We start from the raw sequence: 24,742 nt of genomic DNA on the forward strand, positions 1-24,742 counted from the left end.
ACGATAAGCAACCAAGTGTTTGGTGTCAAGAGCAGTGCATGGCTTGGAAACTGCCGCAACATTGTGTAATCACAATGTGTGTTTAATTAAAGGCATTGCAGAGTAGGTAACAAAAATGGATAATTTCAGGCTTTTATTTCAGGTTTCCAAGTTGTCTATTTTAATACAGGCAACAGTGAGGTTTTGTTTTTTTTTTGTCCTGTTTTCTCGCATGTCTATTTCATAATGCTGAAGCTGGGGAGAAATGGAACAATAATAATGAAAATCGGAAATGTGAATGTGGGTGAAATAGTAACCAATGTTTCTCCTACTCTAACGCATTAAATAAAAATAGGGGAGGGGGAGAAGCACAAGCATTGTGTTAGCAGATAGCTCAGCAAATACATTTGCATAATGCATTTGTGTGCACCCAGCATCATGGAGTTGGCCACAGTAATTAGGAATGGGGAGTTTTGCCTCTTTGCGATTTTAAGGTGAAAATTGGTGCTGTTCAGAACAATGTAAATTGAACACCATATGGTGTTTGCAATTGGCGTCTTCTGCAGAACACACTGCTATGTTGGGGAGAAAGGAGAAGCTGCATAGATATGTGTATGGATGTGCTGCTTGAAACAGGGAAGACTAGCAGATAAGGTGAAAGGGAAGAGTTGATAAAAGTTAAGGCTGTGTGCCTGGCTGAAGAAAACAAAACGTGAAGAATGTTTAAGTGTTTCATTCCTGTTAGTTCTTGTAGCAAGTATCTTTTACTTAAAGTAGATGAAGATACTTGTCAAATACCATGTGTAATTTAACTTTATGATCCTCACATGGATGGGGATACTTATGTGGAGCATTAATGGATAAAACAAAAAGAGCAGAGATGTGCATGTCAGCAGTGTCACATACATAATGAATTGAAATTTGAAACGGCTGAGTGCCTTCTGACAGAAGGGCTTTCACAGGTAAACTCTGGTAAAGCTTCCTGTAAAAACTGGGTGTTGTCCCTTCATTTGCCTCATCACCTCACTGGAAACAGCTTTTTCCCTTTTAACTGCGTCAGGAGGAGAAGACATGCCACTACACTATAGATGTGCAGCTTTCTGTTTCAGTGAATCAGCCTAAATCCTCAATGAACAAGTAGCTGGTAACACTGTAAACCCAAAACATGAGTCAGAATCCTTAGTCTTGTTTAGGGTGCCACCAAGATCAGTTGTCAAGTTCTGAAGTTGGTGTGATTTTTATGATGTGTATGTGCTGTGACTAAGAAAGTGTAAAAGCAAAGTAGGTCTTTGGGCTGTGGGTGTTCAGTATTGGCCAGCCTGACTGAAACTTAAATTTAAGCTAGAAAAGTACTTGGGTTTGTCTGTGTTGCATTAATATAATTTTTCATGCAGGGTACTGTAAGAGACTTCTCAATGGGCTTGAATTTTGGCTAAAACCTCATCACATCATGGGCAGATTTTAGGAGGCCTGGAGTTACTGACACATGTTACTTGTGAGGGACATAGCAGGATCTGCCTTGTTGAGCTGCGGGCATTCTCAAGTGTGCACAGCCCTTCCCTTTGCATCTTTAAAATGCAAAGCAGGTGTTGGGAAATTCCCTCACAGGCTTTCTTGGCTCTGCAGTTCAGTACAGCAGAAATAGCACAAATCCGTGTGCTGAGGAGTGCCTCGGCCCAGGTAGAATGGGGGTGGAGTGCTCTAAAAGGTGTGGCATAAGAGGTGGTATTGGACCTGACAGAATTCGAAAGTATGTTGGATGTATTTAATCAACTTAGTGTGCATAAATACCAGTTAACCTGCAGACAATTATTGGAGTAAACTGTGGAAAAGCCTTTTCTTCTGTAAACTTGGGGAAGCTTTAGTGGCTAGGAGGAGAGAGATCTTGGTGGGATTGTCAGTAAAGCCCTTTCATTGAGTTGGAAAGGGCATGATTCATGCCTTTATTTTACTCTTTTCATCTGTTTAGACAAATTATATTGATAAGCAAAGTGTCACTGGTTGTGAAATTCGAAGGAGTGTGTGTCTTGGGGGAGGTAGGGAGGTCTGTTTTGTCTTAATCTGTGTAATGCTTTTCTATAGTATGACTCACTGGTAATCGAGCATGTGGATTATGGCGCTGTCCTATTAATGCTTTTTTTCCTAGGGAAATTGAGCAGGTCAGGATTTGCTTTCACTTCTGCAAGGGCACACTGCCCTAGATTTGGAGGTTCTTGCCTTCCCCTTTTTGTTAATGTGGCCGCAGTATGCAAGTGTTGCCCCTTTATTGCAGTTTGATGTTTGACAATGTGTTTTACACTTTCTGAAAGTACTGAGTATCTGGCTAAGGCTTCCTTTGACAAATCAAACTATGCCAATAACCAGGGAGAGAAAAATGTTTCAAGTAGTAATTCTGCCTTATGGGAGAGTAATACTATTAATCAGTAGGAAGTAATGACTTTCAGGATATCTTAGAGTGGAATTTGCACGACTGGCACGTGAGAATAATTGGTTTGTTGTGTTGAGGTGTTTTGGTTTGTTTTTTTTTTTTTTTTTTGATCTAGTTAAGCTACCGTAACAAGGGCTCAAAACATAAGCAATCCCATCTGCAGACATCTAAAGTGACACAGCTTTAATGCAAGAAGATGTTGCCTTTATAATAAGGGGCTTTCTGAATTTCCTTTATTTAGATTTTTGTCTGTCTTCAGCTTGTATTTTCTGAAGCCTAGGAATCAGCTCAGGTGCTGCTCCACCTTTGTTTCCCCATGGAGCTTGTCTTCCACTGCAGTCCTCTGAAACCTCTGCTTTACAAGGAAGAAGAAGATGTACCCATTTTAAATTTTCTTGTTAGCAAAGTGAGCTGGAATTCCCAGGATGCACTGCTTTTGTAACTGGGCTAATGTAAAAAGTTGAGGAGCTTGGCCTGTTCTTAGAAATGATTCAAATATGAAAAAAACAACTGGATGGGGAAGTAGCAATTCATGATACTTGGAAAGCATAGATTTCTTACAGCAGCTTTGCTGTCAAAACAAGTATGTTGCACAAGTACACCCCCAGTGAAACCTTAACTTGTTTGAGAATAGATTGCACAGTAATTATTTCTTCTATGGAGCTGTCATTTGTATGGCTGCTTATTTGGTCATTTTGTAGTAACACCTTGGATGTGTGAGGTGAGGTCATTAAATAAGTAACATTCTATGTTTTTCTGTTAGTGCTTGACACCTTTAAAATATCGATGCTTGATTAAATATGAAACCATTGACTCATTTATGCTCGTGTATTACTTGTGTAAACCATCTCTAAGGTCAGATGGCATTTTACTAAAATAATATAGGGTAAATGGCTTTATTCTGTAATCATTGCTTGGATGAGGGTAGCATTTAAGAGCTGTCTTTCAGCATCAGTTGCCTAGAACTGAGGGTTTGATCTAATCTCTGTTCTCTGCATGGACCTCAAATCAAGTAACATTCTATGTTTTTCTGTTAGTGCTTGACACCTTTAAAATATCAATGCTTTATTAAATATGAAACCATTGACATATTTATGCTTGTGTATTACTTGTGTAAACCACCTCTGAGGTCAGATGGCATTTTACTAAAATAATATAGGGTAAATGGCTTTATTCTGTAATCGTTGCTTGGATGGGGGTAGCATTCAGCATCAATTACCTAGAACTGAGGGTTTGATCTGGTCTCTGTTGCTCTCTGCATGGACGTCAAATCTGCAGATTTCTTTGTTCCTGTATTTAATGCAGAAACTGACTGCAGCACTGAAGTTGTGCTTGAATCACTTTTTGATTTATTTGGCCTCTTGTCTTACTGGCAGAATTCATTGTGGATGAAAGACTGAAGAATCCAATGTAATTTTAATTGTTTTGGTAACTTGATCTTAATTTGCTTTAATGTCTTGTGTACGCAGTGAGGAGCTAGGAGAATTCATGGAGGTGAAAGGTGCCAACAGCCCCGGGATCCTTGTACTGACCACAGGCCTCAGCAAACCTTTTATGCGTCTGGATAAATATCCCACGTTACTCAAAGAACTTGAAAGGCACATGGAGGTATATCTTATCAGCATTTATGTTCCAGCTTAATGATGATTTGACAACAATTATTTTAAAGGTACATGTCAAACATGATGGGACCCAAAATTACATTTGTTTGCTCTTCCATCAGCCTTCTGAAATATGGGCTGCAATGGTTTAAAACTTAGTGCAATAAAACTTCTGTAAAAACTAAACATTTAAAGTTAAATTAGCTAGAAAAACTAATCGTCACTACTAGACCAATCTTAAGGTCTAGGTTGACTTGACATTGAATGCATCTGCTGCATGATACTTGAGGCTACTTTCTCTTGTAGAAGGTGTACTGCTTCTCATCTTAGGACCTCAGTGTGTCAAACATGAGAATAGTCCCTTTGGCTTCTACTGAACACTGTCCAAAAATTATCTTTCCAGTATGGGAAGGTGTTTGAGTAGCTGCAGTTTCTACTCTTGCATTATATAGGTTAAATTTTTGGAGTGTGAAGGAGAGAGAGAAATAGAAAGCATATGGGTCTTTGTCTTGTCATACAATTTGGTTTGTTAGTCAGTGACAACAGAACATACCAGTCAGTAAGGAATTTAGTTTGTGACAAAGCTAACATGCCAAATAAAACTCTTTAAAATAATCACTTTCCTGTTAGGATTTCAAGATCTCTTATGTACTATGTCTTGTAAAACTGCCTTGGGTCTATTTTAAGCTAGAGTAGGAATGATACGAGTGTGTCTTCATTTTTACTACAAGAAAGACCACCAATGCTTGATGTAAGAATAAAAAGGCTGTGAAAAGACAGCACATCAATCTACAACTTTTTAAAGAGTTGTTTATTGTTTTTAGTTAAGAGTCTAAAAACTTTTTATTTTACTAGATCTAAATCTTTTCTCCATTGGTTTTAGGATTATCATCCGGATCGTCCAGATATTCAGAAATCCATGACTGCCTTCAAAAACCTTTCTGTAAGAGTGATAAACAATAGATGGTGATATATTTTAAGTAGAATATTTTTGAAATTCATCTCCCTCTGTTGCTTTGAAACAGTGAGGCTTTTTTTGTAAATATATAAGAAATTTGTGAAAGCTTGGAAATTGATACTGTTTGTGGGATAGTTAAGGATAGCCCTTTGCTGGAGAGTTACAGCAAATACACTATTGATGTAAATGCCATGCAAAGCATTTGCCACCTCTTGGTCTTCCTTCACACTTGTGCTTTTTCGTTTCTACTAGTGCTAGCATAACTAAGGTCCTGAGTAAGTGCTTCTTTACAGTAATTGAGCTGCAGCAAGCATATGCTTAATACAATCTCAGTTACAATAAACTGAATGTTTTGCGCTTTCTGTTAGAGGTGCGTGTGGTGGTAACCCAACATTTTCGAGTTTGTGGTTTGGGGATCCCATTCCATTGGGTGCTTTACAAACAAGAGAAAACAGTTCTTACTGAGAAAAATTCAAATGAATGGGAGTACAGCTAGTAGAGCAGGTTGGAGACTTTTAATAAAAATAGGAACACAAGGTTATAAACACAGTTTGTGCAGTTGGCATAGCTCTTTTTACTAAAGAATTAGGTGCTTTGTTGTATAGTCGTGTATTTGTGACAGCTGTTTTACTCTTTTCTGCTGAGCCGAACAATTTGTGGCTAGAAGTACAAAAATTTAAAATGTAAAGAAAGGAGAAATTTGAGAAACAGAGCTATTGGCTATGAGTTTGGAATGGTAATTGAAGTAAGTGTATTGAAAAAAAAAAAAGTTCAAGTTAGCAAAACAACTTTTTGTTTTTTTTTCTTAAGAAATAGTGGTAGTAGTCATCTAAATGAAAACACTTCAAGTTGGGTGCTGTCTTCTGTGCTACAAACACAGCAGTAAATACAACTGTAGTGGTATTTCTACTCTTAACCAGCTCCGAATTCATAGAGTTGATAGAGATGATGTTTTTTCCTATGTTTGTTAGGCACAATGTCAAGAAGTACGGAAACGGAAGGAACTTGAATTACAAATACTGACCGAAGCTATCCGTTGTTGGGAGGGAGAGGATATTAAAACACTTGGCAATGTGATTTACATGTCCCAGGTCATGATTCAGTGTGCTGGAAGTGAGGTAATTTCCTTCTCATCTTCTTGGGCTTTTCATTTTGAAGAAAATCAATTATAATCATTTTGCAGCAGAAGTAAACAGAATGCTTCAGAATTACTAATCTAGACTAAAATCTTTCTCTACTGATTTAAGGCTTTTATTACAAAGGCTGGGATTAATTTCTTTGAAGATGGATGGTCTTGTCAGTAAAATTTACTGAAATGGAACCAAATATAGCAATTACAGACATTGTAAGATGATTTTGCAGGACCATTTTCAAAGTGCATAATTAAACAGGGTTTTTCACATGTCGTTATGTTACAGGATCATTTTCTGTAGCAGTAATTATGGGGTGTGTATTATAAGGTGTCTTTAAGGCACAGTTGCTGTTTTGGGCACTTAGCTCAAGTAGTAAATTTTGAAATTTTTGAAATTTTTGAAATTTTGAAAGCTTGAGACCCAGGTGGTTTGAGAGAAGTGGAGTAAGAAGAGACATTAGAAAGTTTAAGGTGATGCTGTGAAGTCTGGGGCGATTTTTTTTTTAAAAAAAAACATCCAAGCACACAAAGAAGATGCTGTCCTACCAGAAATAATGTTAAAATAATCGTAAAAGTAAGTGCCAACAGAAAGGAAATATTCTACAGATTAGACATGTTTTTACTGTGATTTGTTCCTCTGTAAAATCAATGAAGCTTTGAACCTGGTGGGGGCTTTTGAATTGCAACCTCATTCAGTCAGTTTCCTCCATTAGAACAAAGATGCCTATAAATACGAAGAAAGAGAAAAGTTTTTATGTAACTGAATAATTAAGAATTAAATTTGTTAGAATTAAAACATTATACCTTAATGCATCTCTCTTCCATTGTTTGTAGTGGTAGATCTAAGAGAAAACCACCTCCTCCCATAAAAACATCCTTTGTGCTTTTGTTTCTGGATAACTTCTTAAGTGAAAGCAGCAAATTAAAGCTGTAACAAAGTAGTGAGGGCTTTTTATTGTAAATATAAGCATTATTACTTTTGTATTCTTTTTCTACGTTGGATCGTAACCCAACATAATTCAAAAATCTGATCTTTTCAACTTGAAACACCATGGTTTTGACATTACTGTAACAGCATCCATCTAAATTTATATTAAGAAACGGATCTAATGTGTAATTTTGGTTTTGCTGAAAATGGCAAAGCAGTTGTTACCATATTAAACAAGGTCAGTATTTCACCCAGACTGTAAAATTTCTGTTTAAAATATGAGGCTTTACTCTCCAGGAGGAAGCATAGGCGTGTGTTACTGTCAATTTTCAAATAGAAAATCAAATATCTGTCTTTGCTTTTTTTCTAGTTTTACAGACAGTTAATTTTGCCAGAAGTAAATATTTGTTGAGTAATTATGGAGTAGTAACGTTAGTGGCAGTTTCTAATAATATAAAACAAAAAAAGGGGTGAGGGGGCTTGTGATGTTGTATTTACGTTTTCATTTTCTTTTTTTGATAAGGAAAAGAATGAAAGGTATCTTCTTCTCTTCCCTAACATTTTGCTAATGTTGTCTGCCAGCCCAAGAATGAGTGGGTTTATCTATCAGGTAAAGTAATACATGTATATATGTGCATAAATCTTCTGGGGGAAGGCAGTGTGGGTTTGTTTTTTTTTTCCAAATGGTATTTCAGAGGAAACTTTCAAGGATTGTTAAACTTCTGCATTTATAAAGATAAAAGGTTATTTCTGCAATAAGAACTGGTCATCTGTTTCATAAAATTCTGGTCTAGAAGCATGGGGTTTGATTTTTGCAGCTGTGATTATCAGCAGGGTTGTTGTTTTTTTTTTTTACCTTAGTAGTAGTAGCTAAGGAGTGGAAGTGTTGGTAGCTTTTTAGACCTACACAGGGGAGCAGTGCTGTTGTACAGGTTTGTTACTGCTCTTTGCTGCTCAAGTCTTATCAAAATTACACAGCACTCAGCTTTCCTTCGTGTGAGTCAGGCTGTTGTCATCTGTTTCTTTAGGCATGTCTCCATTAGTGTTTTATATTTGAAATTAATCTCTTTTTCCTGTTTAATGATCTTTGAGTCACAGCATAGAAGTTGTTTTGGGGCTCACAGACTAGATTCACTCTGGGTGAAGCCAAACTGGAAGGCATGCTCCAGAAGTGCACTTGATCTGCTCCAGTTCTGTGAGCAGATCAAATACATGAACTGACATTCAAGCCCTGGGCCCAGCTTAGACTTAGCCGACTGTAACACCACCTGAAATGCATGCAATGTGGGCATCATGTCCTTAGCACCAGGTTTTTCACTGCACAAATCTTGCACTCACTGCTGGTAGACAGTCTTTGAGCTCTCCACCAAGTCTCCTAGCTGAATACTTGTGCCTGTTTCCCCACTACAGAAATAGAGCATTTGCTATAGTACAGGAGGATCAGTGCTGATCAGGTTGGCTCCTTTGTACTTTAGAACACATTTGCAGAAACACTTGCATTTTGGTATGTATTTCCAAAGACTCTTGAAAAGTGAAGCTAAAGCAAATGAACAGTCCATGATTTCCTAAATTCTTTATAAGTGTTCAAGTATTGCTGTGTTGTTTCCAGATATCACATCAAAACATCAAAAAGCAAGGGGAAAACTGCAACGAAGTTTTAAAAGGAGCCAGAGATTTCACCTGCTCTGAGTACTTTTGTAAACCAGCCTTTCAAGCAGTTTCTTTCTCCTGAGTAGTGATATGCCTGCTTGAAGGAATGCTGAAGTTTAGTCATTTGGGGTTCCTATGTGATCAACCACAGCCAGTTGTTTTGTTGTTTGTTTTTCTTTATTGAAAGCAGTTGTGTTTCAAAGTTCATGTTTGGATTCATGTCTTACCTATTAGTAGTAACTTTATCGAAGACAGTGTTGCATTAGGTGATTTAAGTGGACTATCAAATTTGTTAGCTCTGTGCCACTCTGAAGAGTTTTTGGCCAGTTTTACCCAACATTGATGGAAAAAAGATGCTAGGAAAGGCAGGTGAGCTCTGTATTCCAAGTGGCACATCCAGAATTTCTGATGAAGGTAGATTCTTGTGTACTGGTTAAAGGCAAATGACTAGAAATTTAGTGTGGTAACAAACAATATGAAATGAAACCACCTGACAGGTTTTATTTTGCTCTTCTATTGTACATCACTTATTTCTTTCACTTCCCTTCCACCTTGTCCCCCAGGAGTACAGCGCTGTTCAGTAAATAAGCAATTTTCTGCACATTAGTCTTCAGCTTCTACTCAGTATTGCCACAGCCCTTTCTTAGTGTTTGCCGTCCAGCCCTCTGCTGAATGCAAAACTCCTCAGTTTCCTCATAACCTCTTCCTAACACTGAGAAATTCTAAAATTTTAATGGCTACATATTCATAGCAAAGTGAAACTATTACATCACTGTCTATGTCTGAGACAGTGGCTCAGAGCTCTGTCTTCATTGCATGTGGGCCACCTGGACTTCCCTTCTGAGACTCTTGTCTCAGAGCTGGGAATGGATATGGACAGAAGATGATGCAGCTCCCTCAGTCATTCCCAGGGAAATGATGCCAATGGCGGCAGCATCCTACATTACACCCTCCCTGTATTTCTGAATATTCATTTACCAACAGGCTGCATGGTTCCTGGTTGGTAGTGCTGGTACCTGCCACGTTACCTAATAGGGAGAACTTTTAGCAGTGGTAAACCTAAATTGCAAGGGGCATAGGCTGTACTTCATAGGAGGGCTTCACAACTGTTTGTTGTAAGATGGGAAACGTAAAAGAGTCACAAGTTCAGTTCCATTTTCTCTGTGTTTTGCCGGGTTTGTACTACTTCTGTCCATGTGGTTCAGGTGATCTTTGTTCTTTGTCTCCAGACTTTTGCTTAGTGTATCCCCATAATCCATTTCCACCTATATCAGCGCTTTTTGCACCTCCTTAATTGTCGTTGTATGCTGTGTTATTTTCATGAACCAGCAAACATGGAAAAGCAGAATGAATTTTAGGCTTCATTGTAGTGCACAGTGCCACCATGTTTCCTTCAGTGGAGAAGCTGTTGCAAGAAAACTCTTCCTTTCTCTTTGGCATCTTGGTCTTGAGCATGCCCTGTGCATACAGAATATCAAGTGATTTTAGTTTCAGGTGTCTAAGAAACCTTTGTCCATTCTGCAGTCATTAGAAAAGAAAGAAAAGAAAAAAAAGTTGTTTTCTTGTCCCTCCATTGGAGCCAAAATTTCCCAGTGCATAGTATTTGTGCTTTTGCCAGCATGTGCTGAATAGTGGTTTTGTGCAGGAGAATATAGGACCTGTCTTAAACTTTCATTAAAGTTGCATTTTGGTAAAGCCTTTTCATCCTGAGTTGTATTTACTCTTCTGTGCTTGTAAACGGTCAAAAAATTAGCCTAAACTGACTTTCCTCCTCTCTCCTCCCCCCGCCCCCCAGCGTGACTGGGTTAAAAATGAGACATTACCTTCTGCAATATAATATGTTCTTTTGAAACATTACAAGTTTAAAGATGTTTTTACTGCTTTGGGGTTTTTTTTTTCCTCTGAGTACTTCTGTGAGCAAATTTAGTAGCAGGGTTTTTAGAGACATAAATCTGCAGTAAATAATTGATTCATTTGTTTAGTGAAATCTTTTCTAAATCTACTTGTACTACAAACCTTGGTTTGAGAGCTAACCAAACAGTTTGCAAACAAATGTTCTTAAAGATAAATCAGCATTGCCTCTCACCATGTAATATGGATGACCCTGAAGGTTTCAGTTTCATGAACCTGAGGCTGTGATGAGTGACCGCTGTTACATTTTATATGGATTTCATAGCCTGCATAGGTATCAGATAGACTGATACTGTCACAGGTGTCATTTGCAGAAGTTGAGCATGTTAAAAACTTCCATTGCAAGGTGTTTGTATTGATTTTTAATTTTTTTTTTAACCCATCAGTGTGTGTCTGCCAATTTACTGTGTAGGTTTTTTTCAGAGCTTGAAGTTAATAGATACGGATATGAAGTTAAGGTATTCTTGATAATGTTTCTCTCTGTTGTTGGATTTAACTTAAGTGTTTCTACTTTTTTCTTTTTCCAGGGAAAGCTGCCAACGACAGGAATGACTATCACAAAGTTAGAAGACACTGAAAACCACAAAAATGCATTTGAAATATCAGGTATTGACTGTAAACATTTTTATTACTTACTCCAGGATATGCTATTTTAAATATCAGTTGTTCTGTCTGAACAAGAAGGGAAAACTTTTCATTGTGAGGTTGACCAAGCACTGGCACAGGTTGCCTGGAGAGATCTCCATCCTTGAAAATACTCAGAAGCACTCTGGCTGCAGTCCTGGGCCACCAGCTCTAGGTGTCTATGCTTGAGCAGGGGAGTGGATGACCTGCAGAGGCCTCTTCCAGTCTCAGTTGTCCTGTGATTATACAAATTCAGTAAAGCAGTTACCCAGAGCCTCACTTGAAAGCTTCTTTGCTGCTTGTCTCAAGCAGTTCACAAACTGTCTTTGCAGTAGGATTCATGCCCAAACTTCTGCATTTTAATGAATGGAGGCAGTAGCCTTGGAGAAGGTCCCTTACAATGAAGTAGTTGAAAGTATGCTACTGACCAGAAGAAAGGGAATTCCAGAGACTCTGGAGAAGCTTAAAGCAGAGCACAAGAACAAATACATGGAGGAAATGCCTGTCATAACCTGTGAAAGTGCAGTGCTGCTGTACTGAAAACATGAGTTAAAGTTTTTGCTTAGTACTATGGGGATAAAATGTTTTAGGAAATTAGCATCTTTATAATAATGTCTGATAGACTAAATTGTTCTTCTGTGGTTTCTTACATCTTCTGTTTTCTGTCACCTAGGAAATATGATTGAAAGGATACTAGTGTCTTGTAACAACCAACAAGATTTGCATGAATGGGTGGATCACCTGCAGAAGCAAACCAAAGTCACAACTGTTGGGAATCCCACCATTAAACCTCACTCTGTGCCATCTCACACGGTAAGAAAGAGCTGGATTGAAGTGAATGAGCAGTGTATGCAGAATTAGGTCATCTGGCAAATATACCACCATGTAAAGCATTTTTTTTTAGCCATTAGTAACAAGAACTGAATGTTACAAGTGTCGTTTAATGGGTCAAAAGATCATTCCGCTTTTAATTGCGTGAGTAAAAGAATAAAATGCTTAGATAGTGCTGTAATAGTTTAGCAGGGTAAAAGAAAACTCCTTGTTAGTACATTTTTGATGTTGACCAAATAATACATTGCCATCTTTTAAGTACCCTTAGAACAGTAGGTTTTAATTGGTGATGCACTTGACATACTGTGGAGGAACAATTTCCTTAAGTACTTTCTTTTAGGTTCTTAATTTGGGTTGTTGGATATGAATGGATCTAAATTTAGCTCTGTCTTTGGCGGTGAGAGAAATGGGAGCTAGGCTGCTTGTAGCTGTTCTCTTTAGTGCATGCTCTGTCAGTGGTAAACAATAAAACTTCTGTAAGATCCACTTTTCCAAATAATAATTGTATAACAATTTTCAAAGGCCAGCTACAATAAGTAAAAGCACTAGATAGCAAGTGAGATTATTTCAACAATCCTTAATTATATTATGTCTTTATTATGATAATATGCTTTCTTTCCTTTCCTGTCACCTTTGTGTCGTTGACAGCTTCCTTCCCATCCAGTAACGCCCTCCAGCAAGCACTCAGACAGCAAGCCAATACCACTGACACCTGCATACCACACTCTCCCTCATCCATCACATCATGGGACTCCACATACCACAATAAACTGGGGACCGCTGGAACCTCCGAAAACCCCCAAGCCTTGGAGCCTGAGCTGCTTACGGCCCGCACCTCCATTACGGCCTTCAGCAGCTCTTTGTTATAAAGAGGTGAGATGCAGCAACCAAGAAATATGACTCTCTAGCAGGTGTGCAATGGGAAGCTTAACTTTTCTTTATACACCACCATTTCACAATTTTGTGCATGTTTTTATATACAGATGATTTAACAGATAGTGCTGGAACAATGCTAAATGGACTGATTCAGTCTTGCAGCTCAAGAGACTTGCTAGGAGAGGCTTCCTCTACCTCCCCCAAGTCCTCCCACTCTCTATTCAGTTAATAAATTAAGATTTTTTTTATTTTATTTTTTTAAGATGGTACTTTTTTATGTTGATAATCCGGACTTATTACAGAGTGAGTTGTTTGCTAAGCACACTGCAAAGTATCTAGCATAAGGGATCCTTGGTGCTTCAAAGAGCTGTATCAAATCATTTTAAACAGCTGTGGTGGTATAACTGACTCTTAGGTGTCACTTTTAGTAGGCAGCTATAGCATATTTAAGAAAAGGAAAAAAAGAATGGTAACTGTCAAATGTTTTTGTACTTAGCAGAATTTGATGGCTAACGTTACTATTGGCAGAAAAAATGGCTTAAATTTTAAGAAGCTGTTGTATTTTTTTAATTAGCATATGGTATGAAATAGAAGTCTGTTCCAAGAGACATAAAATGTGGTGTGTTTAATCATAAAAAAGATGGTGGTGGTAGGTTAATTTGGTCTTGCCACTATGTTTTGCATGGTTTTGTAAATAGTAAGAAAATGGTAGCTTTATATTCGAAGTCTTTGTATATGTAAGGAGGAGAATATCGGATGCTCTGTGGCTTGGTGATATCTCCTCTTTCAGCGTCTTTGTCGTGTGTACTTGTGATACTTGGTGTGAATCAACAGGGCCCAGAAAGAATAATGCAATTTATACCCAAGAACATTTTCTTCTGTATGATGTTGACAAACAGATTTCATTCTATAGACATGTAAATTGCAGTTTCTTAGAAACTGTAGCCCCTCCCCCCCTTTTTTTTTCTTTTTTCTTTTGTAAATCCCATAAGCAACAGGGAAAAAGTGATAGGTGATTTGTGGTCGGAAGGTTAGTATTTAAGCTTAGTTGCTACAAGAGGTTTTTATGTTTAATTGTACTGTACGTTCATTTTGTAATCTAAGTTAAATTCCTTTCATGCTTCCATGGGTAGGGCAATAAATTATCCCGTGTGGTGAAATTTTAATCACCTTTACAGTGTTCAGCATACAATGATGTTCAAAACCTATCTTTATCTCATTTGGTCTGTCCTCATTCACCTTTTTACTTTCTTGTTCTGTGTTTTTGTAGAGGATGTCTTGTATCCTTAAGGTAAGGGGTAGACCAGTGTATCCCTTTTGTTCCTGTAACCTGACATTGTCCCTGTAAAATAGCATGACCACGTTTTGAGCAGAAAAGCTGTATTTGTTGCTGTATTTTTTTTTTAATTTTTTTATTTTTTGCTGTAGACCTTAGTAAGAACAGACCTCAACGGTTACAGATTCTGGCTTTTGAAGAGTATACTACCTGCCAAGCTTTCTTTGTTAGGTCCTTTTTTTACCTACTGCAAAGTAGACAAGTGAAATGGGTTGTATCTTCAAAAGTTAAGTAAAAAAAACCATGTTAATGTATGCCTCTTCCCTTCGCTCTAGCTCCTGAACAGCCTGAATGCTTTTGCAGCAGCTTTTCCTGTATATTTCTGTTAATAGAACAAGATAAAATACCTGACTTCGTGTATGGTTGGAGGAAGAGTATAGAGGAAATCAGCCAGTTCAGGCAAATTGGATGTGCTAAAAAATATTAAACTGAATTTTGGTTCTGTTAAAAGATTTTCAGCTAGTAACTCATGTGTGCATCTTAGCAGTTGCATTTTTGAAATATTGTAAAGAAGCTCTACTCTTCTCATTTTTATTTTCCCTGCACAGGATCTCAGTAAAAGCCCTAAAACCATGAAAAAGCTGCTTCCAAAACGCAAGCCAGAACGGAAGCCATCAGATGAAGAGTTTGCACTGAGAAAAAGTAAGAGACATTTGAACAAATCTCTAATAATACAAAGGCTGGAATTATCATCAGTTTAAATTCTGTGAAAGTTAGACTTAAGAGTGTAAGCAAGCTATATTGTTTCCTCTCTCCTGTCAGGGGAGAGCAGGTAGGTATCTCTAGAGGTTGGTTTGTTTTATTCACTTTAGGTGCTTATGTCACGATGCCATTAGTGGCTTTCTAGAGCTTTACTGTTGACTAAAGTGGATGCATACTTGTGAGGTGCCTGTTTTGTCACAGAGCAAGGTGAGGTTCACTACAGAGCCATGTTAAGTTCAGTAAGGCAAACCTGTCTTTTGATACTGTAAACAACAATTTGAAGATACTGTCCTATTCTTGCAGAATACTTAGTAGCTATGTTCGTAAATTGATTCTAGTAGGAGCTTCTGCTGAGCTGGGTTTGGAAAGCTGGGTATTGCTGTTGGTTCGAAGACTAGTTGCTTCCATGGTCACTCTTTCCAAGATCCAGCAGTCTGCTCTAATCTAGAAAGAAGGTCATTTGCAAGTGTCTGTGTCTGAATAAATTGCAGAGCTTTAGTCTTCCTTGAAATCTGAAGAAAACGCTGAACTGAAAGAGACTGATGAATGTATAGAAAAACAGAAGGGTCAAAATCTGGACACTGAGATATTTTGGGCTGGAGAGAACATTAATGTTATCAATTAAATGCAGTATTCTTTTAGTTGTCAGTGTCACTTTAATTCTTCTGTGGAAATTTGTGTGAATGAATAATCCAGTAATTCATATCAATGATAGGGTATTTTAAGATGAAGGCCCACTTCAGTCAATTGCTGAGATGAGTAGCTCGAGAGAGGACGCCTTCAACACCGGAGGAGGGGGGGGGGGGGGGGGGAGATCAGCATCCGGGAGCCTCGACTCAGAGCGACAAGAGCCACCGAGGGAGCCTCGAGTCCTCGGCAGGGCCTGCCCAGGAGCCGGCAGCTCAGCTGACGCCAGCGAGCAGCTGACTCACAGGGGGCGGAGCCAGGAGCAGCGGCACCAGCCCTGACTGGGTAAAAACCTGCCCCAGGGAACGCGAGCGACCAGAGCGGGTCACAGCAGTTTGTGCGGGCAGGGGAGCGGGATGGTGAGCACTCATCGTATGATCAGGGCCCGGTCCGGGAGCTCTGCGCTGGCTGCCCCGGCGGTGGCCAGCTTAGGCACCCAGAGCCGATGTGATGGGAGGCTGCAGTGCAGAGCTCAGTGTGTAGAGAGTGCCTGTACTGGTCTGGTGAGGGAAAGGTGCACAATGGGCAGGGCTGCATTCGGTGCGCCCTGGCGGAGGTCCTCCTGCAGCAGGTGGCTGAGCTGCGGGATGCTGTTAATAGGCTGCGAGATCTCAGGGAAGCTGAGAGTAAGCAGGAATGCTTGCTCCTGGCCCAAACTGTGCAGGGGCCTCGAGCTTCACCTCTACCTCGTGAAGGAAAGGAGGAGGCTGTTAACCTGGGAAGCTGGGAATTAGTGACAAAAGAAACAACAAAAGAAGGAAAAGGACAACCAAAAGCAAGGGGCTTCCCCCTAAATCCCCTGTCCCTACGCAGGACCGCTTTGCTGTCCTGCAGGGGGCTAATGAGGAAGCGCACTCGAGCCAGAAACAGCCGGCTGATGCACTGCTAAAGAAGATCTCTACTGGTGCCGCTAGGAAAAAGCGGTGGGTCATAGTAGTAGGGGACTCTACAATGAAAGGCACAGAAGCACCCGCCTGCCAGCCAGACCCCGTCTCAAGGGAGGTGTGTTGCCTACCGGGGGCACAGATCAGGGATGTGGCAGAGAGGCTGCCTGCTCTAGTAAGCCCCACAGACTATTATCCACTCCTGGTGATACATGTGGGTGCTAGGGATATAGATAGTAGTAGCCTGGGGAACATAAAGAAGGACTACAGAGCCCTGGGAGAGGTGGTTAGGGGCTCTGGAGCTCAGGTAGTCTTTTTGTCAATTCTCCAGGATACAGTGGAGGACCTAAAAAAAGCTAGGAGGATTAGCCAGGTTAATAACTGGTTAAAAGGGTGGTGTCATAGTCAGGGGTTTGGGTGTCTTGAACACGGGACCCAAGTTTGTAGGCCAGGTCTAGTGGGGGCTGGTAGAGCTGGCCTGATAAGGGAAAGAGCAGTTTTGGTAGGAGGCTTTAAACTAGATGTGTTGGGGGAGGGGGGCATCATTCCATTCCAACACACCCAGTCAGTTGCCAGAACCTATAATAAATGCTCAGAGCAATGTAGAGGTATCCCAGCCGCTCCAGCCAGTGAGCCGGCTTCATTTGGAGCTCAGCTCAGATGCCTCTATACAAATGCCCGTAGCAATGGGAACAAACAAGGGATTAGAGATGTGTGCACGTCTATGGGGGTATGATATAATAGGCATCAGAGAAACGTGGTGGGATGGCTCCTATGACTGGAGTGTTGGAATGGAGGGTTACAGGCTCTTTAGGAAAGACAGGCCTGGCAGGCGGGGAGGGGGAGTTGCCCCTTATGTTAGGGATAGGCTGGAGAGTATGGAACTCGGTCTGGGGACAGGTGAGCAGTCCACAAAGAGTTTGTGGGTCAGGGTTAAAGGGGATATAGCTATGGGAGACATTACTGTGGGGATCTGTTACAGACCGCCTGATCAAGGAGAGCCTGCGGATGAAGCACTCTATAGCCAGATAGGAAAAGCCCCACGCTCACAGGCCCTTGTTCTCAGGGGTGACTTCAACCACCCTGACGACTGTTGGAAGGACAGTACGGCCCAGCACAAGCAATCCAGGAGGTTCCTCAATTGTGTAAAGACAATTTCCTTCTGCAAGTCGTAGAGGAGCCGACAAGGAGAGGTGCCATGCTTGACCTCGTGCTCACCAACAGGGAAGGGCTGGTTGGAAATGTGATGCTCCAGGGCAGCCTTGGATGCAGCGATCACGAGATGCTTGAATTTGAGATCCTCAGGACAGTGAGAAGAGCGTGCAGCAAGCTCACTGCCCTGGACTTCAAAAGAGCAGACTTTGGCCTCTTCAGGAACCTGCTTAGTAAGGTTCCATGGGATATAGCCCTAGAGGGCAGAGGGGCCCAAGGCTGTTGGTTGATATTCAAGGATCACTTGCTACAAGATCTAGAGTGTTGCATCCCAACTAGAAGGAAGTGCAGCAGGAGGGCCAGGAGACCTCCTTGGATGGATAAGGAGCTCCTGAGGAAAATTCAAATGAAAAAAGAGGCTTACAATAAGTGGAAGCAAGGACAGGTGGCATGGGAAGAGTACGGGGATGTTGTCCGGGAAGCTAGGGACCGGGTTAGGAAAGCTAAGGCTCAGTTAGAATTAAACTTAGCTAGAGGTATTAAGGATAACAAGAAGGGATTCTACAGGTATGTAGCAAATAAAAAACAGACTAAGGAGAATGTAGGCCCCCTCAGGAAGCTCTCGGGAGAACTGGCTACACAGGATTTGGAGAAGGCTGAGGTTCTGAATGACTTCTTTGCCTCGGTCTTCACTGGCAAAGGCTCTGACAAAACCACCCAAGTCTTGGAAGGCAGATGCAAGGACTGTTGGAATGAAGACCTTGCGCCCACTGTAGGAGAGGATCTGGTTTGAGACCATCTTAAAAATCTGAACGTGCACAAGTCCACAGGTCCTGATGAGATCCATCTGCGGGTCCTGAAGGAGGTGGCAAATGAAGTTGCGAAGCCGCTGGCCATCATATTTGAGAAATCATGGCAGTCAGGTGAAGTTCCCAACAACTGGAAAAAGGGAAATATAACCCCCATTTTCAAGAAGGGGAAAATGGATGACCCAGGGAATTACAGACCAGTCAGTCTCACGTCTGTGCCTGGCAAAATCTTGGAGTAGATTCTCCTGGAAGGCATGCTAAGGTACATGAAAATCAACAAGGTGCTTGGTGACAGCCAGCATGGCTTCACTAAGGGGAAATCCTGCCTGACCAATTTGGTGGCCTTCTATGATGGGGCTACAGAACTGATGGACAGGGGTAGAGCAGTTGCTGTCATCTACCTGGACTTGTGCTAAGCGTTTGACACTGTCCCACATGACATCCTTGTCTCTAAATTGGAGAGACATCAATTTGATGGATGGACCGCTCGGTGGATAAAGACCTGGCTGGATGGCTGCACACAAAGAGCTGTGGTCAATGGCTCAATGTCTGGCTGGAGACCAGTAACGAGTGGTGTCCCTCAGGGATCGGTGTTGGGACCAGTCTTGTTCAACATCTTTGTCGCTGACATGGACAGTGGGATTGAGTGTGCCCTCAGCAAGTTTGCCGATGACACCAAGCTGTGTGGTTCAGTTGATACCCTGGAGGGAAGGAATGCCATCCAGAGGGACCTTGACACACTTGTGAGGTGGGCTGATGCCAACCTCATGAAGTTTAACCATGCCAAGTGCAAGGTCCTACACCTGGGTGGGAGCAATCCCAGGCACAGCTACAGGTTGGGCAGAGAAGAGATTCAGAGCAGCCCTGAGGAGAAGGACTTGGGGGTGTTGGTTGATGAGAAAACGAACATGAGCTGGCTTCAGTGTGCGCTTGCAGCCCAGAAAGCCAACCGTATCTTGGGCTGCATCAAAAGGAGCGTGACCAGCAGGTCGAAGGAGGTGATCCTGCCCCTCTACTCTGCTCTTGTGAGACCTCACCTGGAGTATTGTGTGCAGTTCTGGTGTCCTCAACATAAAAAGGACATGGAACTGTTGGAACAAGTCCAGAGAAGGGCCACGAGGATGATCAGGGGACTGGAGCACCTCCCGCATGAAGACAGGCTGAGGAAGTTGGGGCTGTTCAGCCTGGAGAGGAGAAGGCTGTGTGGAGACCTCATAGGAGCCTTCCAGTATCTGAAGGGGGCCTATAGGGATGCTGGGGAGGGACTCTTCATTAGGGACTGTAGTGATAGCACAAGGGGTAATGGGTTCAAACTTAAACAGGGGAAGTTTAGATTGGATATAAGAAGGAAATTGTTTCTTGTTAGGGTGGTGAGGCACTGGAATAGGTTGCCCAGGGAGGTTGTGAATGCTTCATCCCTGGCAGTGTTCAAGACCAGGTTGGACGAGGCCTTGGGTGATATGGTTTAGTGTAAGGTGTCCCTGCCCACAGGAGGCGGGTTGGAACTAGATGATCTTAAGGTCCTTTCCAACCCTAACGATTCTATGATTCATTTACTGCAGCCTTTGTTTCTCCATGTTTGTCCTTTGCTTGTGGGCTTTTTAAGATGGTCTTTTTAAGATAGGGACTGTGCCTTGAGTGTTCAGTGCATGAAGTTATCATCACCATTGTCTCTTACTGGTTTATGTAGGGTTGGAGAGAAACTTTTCCTCAGGGTACTGCTGGTTTGTCTAAGGTTGAGGTCCTTCTGAGTGTGCTGTGAATTTCATATGGCAAAGGTTAAGGTGACTAGAACAATCCTGTGTTCATGATGTGTAACTGAACTGCTCAGGGTGTTTTATCCTTACAGGAAGGTATCTGTTTAGGAAAAATCCAAGTTCTGTCATTCAGCATCTTTTCAGATGTTGGAGGATAGAGATTCAGGAGTTGTAAGGACAGAGGTAAAAATGTCAACCTTCAGATTTAGGGATTATTAAAGAACACTTTCTGAGAGTGGATAAGAATTCTTTTTTTTGGGGAAAGGAGGGAGCCTGTAGCTTGCAAATACATTGTTTTACTTATGATTAACACCAGCATTTTGTACATAGGAGATAACTTTCAGTAAAAGGGATTTTTGATGTCTTTAAATCAGAGAGTGTTACTTAAAGAAATACTTGCTAATTCTTGGTATTCATATTTTTCCCCCTTTGTGTAAGTAATTAGAATCTTGTGTTATATTAGTGTTCTTTCAACCTTTTCCAGCTTGTGGAGCTGTAAAAGTTTTCCACTAAGGAACTTCTGTTGAACTTAAAGCTTATTGATAGGTAGTTTTGGATTTTACCAGTTAACTTCTCTGGAATCCCAGGGATTTATGGTCTGTTTTGAGAACTGCTGTGACAAATCAGCATTACAACAGCCAAAGCAAGTAAGGTATTTCAACTGAGTGTCCTCACAATACTAATTTCAGAAGTGAAATATTTGTCCTGCTACTGTAATAATATGGTGCTGTATTCTAACCACAATAAAATCCTTGAAAGAGAAATAGCCTGCATTTTGGAGTACTTGCATCCTGTAACTGTAGAAAAACTGTATTGGGTTCATATAATTTCTTCAACAGCTTGTCAGTTGATCCTGACAAATCTTTGGACAGTTGGCTTTTTCTGATTTATTATCACCAGAACAAACTAACAGAATGCATTGGGTAACAAAAAAATACTGCTGCATTTTTATGTTGGAGGCAGTTCAAATTGTTGCAGCAGAAAATCTTCAAGCCTAGTTTTTTGGTGGAGGAAAACGGGGAAAATGCTTTTAAAACAACAAACCATCTTGTCTTACACATAAACTCCTGGTTCCCTGTAAGCTAAAGGTAGTGGTACCTCTACATTTCAGTTTGATTAGAATTTCACCCAGTTGCAGGTGAAGAATTTGACAGCATTTTCACTGAATTCCTTAAGGAGATGGTGTGCTGTGAAGCTCTACCTTTAGACAAATTTTGCCATGTTAAGCTTTAATGGTAATTTATTTTTTTTTTCAGTAGTGCTGTTTCTGCTTTGAAGTCTGAAGTTTAATTACTGCACTTTTCACAGATAAACTTATGTAGTAATATCTTTCCTACTGCACACTGGACTGAAATTGTACTGATGTATTATGCTGTTAATTCTGAGGTTAATTTTCAATAATGTGCTGTGGAAAAAGGTAAATCTAATACATACACAAACCCCAGAAGTTTTCAAGACTTCTGTGAATTAACATACTGTCCCTTGATTTATTTGATTGAATAATAATACGCATATAATAACCAGAGTATACAGTTTTCTTCATTTTAATGACTGCTTGTTTTACAGCCAGAGTGATCATGTTTCAAAACATGTTCTGTGCAACTTCAGATGCTCAGAGTTTTGTGAATGTGTGGGTAATTACTCTGGCTTGGGTTGTTTTGTTTTTTTTTTTCCCAAGCATTTCAGAATAGTATTTAATCTTTTTAAGCTGTTGTTTTTGCTCATTGAAGTTTGATTTTTAAAATGGGATGATTAAGAGAATTTTAAAGGGTTTGAACTTTGAACTTAAAAGTAGTGATTTATAAAGGCTTTTCTGTATTAAGAAACATAACCATGTTTAAAATTCTATTTTTCCCACTGATTCTAGGTACAGCTGCTTTAGAAGAAGATGCTCAAATTCTTAAAGTCATTGAAGCATATTGCACAAGTGCCAAAACACGTCAAACACTAAATTCAAGTAAGTTAGAAAATACTGAAATGGACTCTGTTTCTGGCTTAACGGTGCCAAGTGTTTAATATTGGATGCCAAGGACCATGGCTAGAGACTGTAATTCTTTCTGTGTTTAAAAAACAAAACAACAAAACAAAAGTGACTTCTTGCCATGGTTTAAAATTGCACAAAGCCCTCACAGATTAACAAGAGGTGTCTGATCTGAGTATGACAGTTAATCAGTATGCTTTTTGATAAATTTAAGAAGCTGGTAAGTAGAGAGGAGGAATGAAGAAGTAGTAATAATTTTGGAGGACTTTATTTTTGTCTTTTGTTCAACATAAACTTTTGCTATGGAAAAGTAACCTAGAACTATAAAAATTACTTTCTCTTATTGCCACTAGCTGTTTTTAGTATTAATTACAAATTTTAATCCCATCTCATAATTTCAGGAAAAATTGTTCTCAGATCTGTGTGTTGCTTAAAGCCATTTTTAGTTTCTCAGATCAATACCTAGCTTATTGAAAAGCTGTAACGTGCCTCTGGGGTCCTACTTCATTTAATCCAAATCAAGGTTGCCATGTGGAGTTCCTCTGTATTGTAAGTAAAACACTGCGCAGAGCAGGGGAGTCCACAAGCATGTGTTCCCTTTACACAAGGAAGGAGAAAATGCTGTTGCGTTTGTTGCGATTTGCACAGTTTTTGCATTGTTGAATACCAATTTAATTTGGGGATCCTTGGAACACAGTATAATGATCCTGAAGTACTTGGTTGGCTTTGCTTTTAGGAACTGCAAGAGTGGACGTTATAACTTACCCCTTGACCACTAAAGCAGTTTAAATTTGCAGTATTAATCACTGTTGCTGCTGCCCACTGTGCTCTGTGCCCATTTTGCTTCCAAGCAGAAGCCCTTAATGCTGACAATTGAGAAGTCTCAAAATGCAATCGCAAACTTAGTTCATGGATTTTCCTAATACGTGTTCATTTACTAGTATCACCTTGAAAAAATCCAGCTACTTATGTAATTAACAATGGGAATATGGCCCTTGTATTTGGCTATAGAAACTTGAAAAAAAACAGGAAAAAAGCTTTTAATTTTTCTGTTTTGATGAACTGTAGGTCTCAAGGTGATAAAATCAGCTACAAGTACATAATTTTTTTAAATACTAATTATTTTGTCACTCTGCATTCATTACAGTAGTGTGTTTAATTGGATAAAAGGGAATAAATATGTTAAAAATCCTGAAGATATATACTGTTGTTCCAAATGAAATTAAATGAGATGATTGCTGTGTAAATGTCTTGACTGAGATCTGTTATTTCCAAGGATAATGTTACAACAAATGGTTGGAAACACATTTGCACTTGCACGATAGTGTGTGTGTGTGCAGATATAAAATGGATAATTTTTTTTGCTTTTTGTCTATTTTTCCTGTCTATGTATATTTAAGAAATATACATAGTGCTGTGGGTATCATTGCATACATCAGAAGTCAGCAGCTTTTATTTGCTCTTAATTGCAGCAAGGGTTTTTTTTGTTATTGATAAGCACACAGCTGCTTTGTTTGGAAAGACTAAAGCTGTCATCTAAGACTTTAGATTTCAGAAGATCCATTTGTAGGCTGGAATTGGAAGTGGGGGAAAAACCTACTCATGCTGGAATTGCTTCTTTGGGAGCAGCAGTCAGTGTAGAAGAATAAAATGAGAGTTGCCTGTCATCTGTGAAGTATGCCCTTTTTTTTTTTGTTTTTTTTACAAACTCCTTTCATATCTTTGTGTTAATATTCTGCCTGTCCCTTACAGCACTCATTTGGCAATTCTCCTACCTGCTTTTAACCCAAAGCCCAAAGGGTACTGCAATGTCAGTTCAGCAGAGTTACAGCACCAGTGCAAACTGGTAGGGAGCAGGGCAAATTTTTTCAGTTGCTTCTGTGGGGAAGGTGTGGTATTTAATTTGGGGAGACAGATGCAAATTAAAGAGCATAGTTTCACTTTCTCCTGCTTCTTGTATACTGATGCTATTTTGCGCTTCCGCTCCAAATGAAATCTTTTTGCAATATCTTGTGTATGTGGCTTGTAGCATGGTCGCTTACATGGGCCTTGAATATTGCCAAACTCTTAAAACCAGAAAAATGCAATCCTTAGCTATCTTTGACCAACTACCTTAGACATCTTAAAGTATTTAATTGGGAAGATAGATTCAGATAGAGGCGTTAGGAAGATGCGTGTGAGGGACTGGATGGACCAGGCTACGTTGCTGTTAGCCTCTTGCCACTGTTTTTCTGTGAGTTAATTTACTACATGTTTAAACAAACAACAAGGGCTACGGGCACAGAAAAGTTGTACTTTGACAGCCCTCTTAATAGGGTGCAAGATGTTGCTGCTGATTTAGAAAGTCTGCAGCCCTGCTCTGCATGAGAACCTTTGCTTTTTCCCCTTCATTTTCCTCTTTATAGTGGTGACACAAGCATTCTGTGGCTGTGTTGTGAGCTGGTGGGGAAATGACCTGCTTGAAAGAGCATCTTTTGTAGGGCTACTTTTTCATCTGAAGCGCTTTCCCAGCCTGA

General features: G+C 40.2%; 1 protein-coding gene across 6 annotated transcripts in view; it reads left to right on the plus strand.

The window, feature by feature from the left end:
- The window catches only part of ARHGEF7 (Rho guanine nucleotide exchange factor 7), a 124,544-nt gene that overhangs the window by 85,342 nt on the left and 14,460 nt on the right, over window positions 1-24,742 (plus strand). For all 6 annotated transcript variants that reach the window (XR_008973885.1, XM_057422237.1, XM_057422238.1 and 3 more), the window contains 9 exons: window positions 3,877-4,015; window positions 4,892-4,951; window positions 5,938-6,084; window positions 7,550-7,636; window positions 11,115-11,193; window positions 11,885-12,024; window positions 12,691-12,915; window positions 14,803-14,896; window positions 22,113-22,202. Coding sequence is in view for 5 of the 6 variants with exons in the window: in XM_057422237.1 (XP_057278220.1) it covers window positions 3,877-4,015; window positions 4,892-4,951; window positions 5,938-6,084; window positions 7,550-7,636; window positions 11,115-11,193; window positions 11,885-12,024; window positions 12,691-12,915; window positions 14,803-14,896; window positions 22,113-22,202 (1,061 nt within the window). In the remaining variant the exon portion in view is untranslated. The remainder of the gene's footprint in view (window positions 1-3,876; window positions 4,016-4,891; window positions 4,952-5,937; window positions 6,085-7,549; window positions 7,637-11,114; window positions 11,194-11,884; window positions 12,025-12,690; window positions 12,916-14,802; window positions 14,897-22,112; window positions 22,203-24,742) is intronic.

The sequence above is a fragment of the Pezoporus wallicus genome, unplaced genomic scaffold, assembly GCF_028554395.1.
Source record: "Pezoporus wallicus isolate ANWC-B61680 ecotype Strahan unplaced genomic scaffold, APGP_CSIRO_Pwel_v1 contig_5785, whole genome shotgun sequence".
Taxonomy (NCBI): Eukaryota; Metazoa; Chordata; class Aves; order Psittaciformes; family Psittacidae; genus Pezoporus; species Pezoporus wallicus.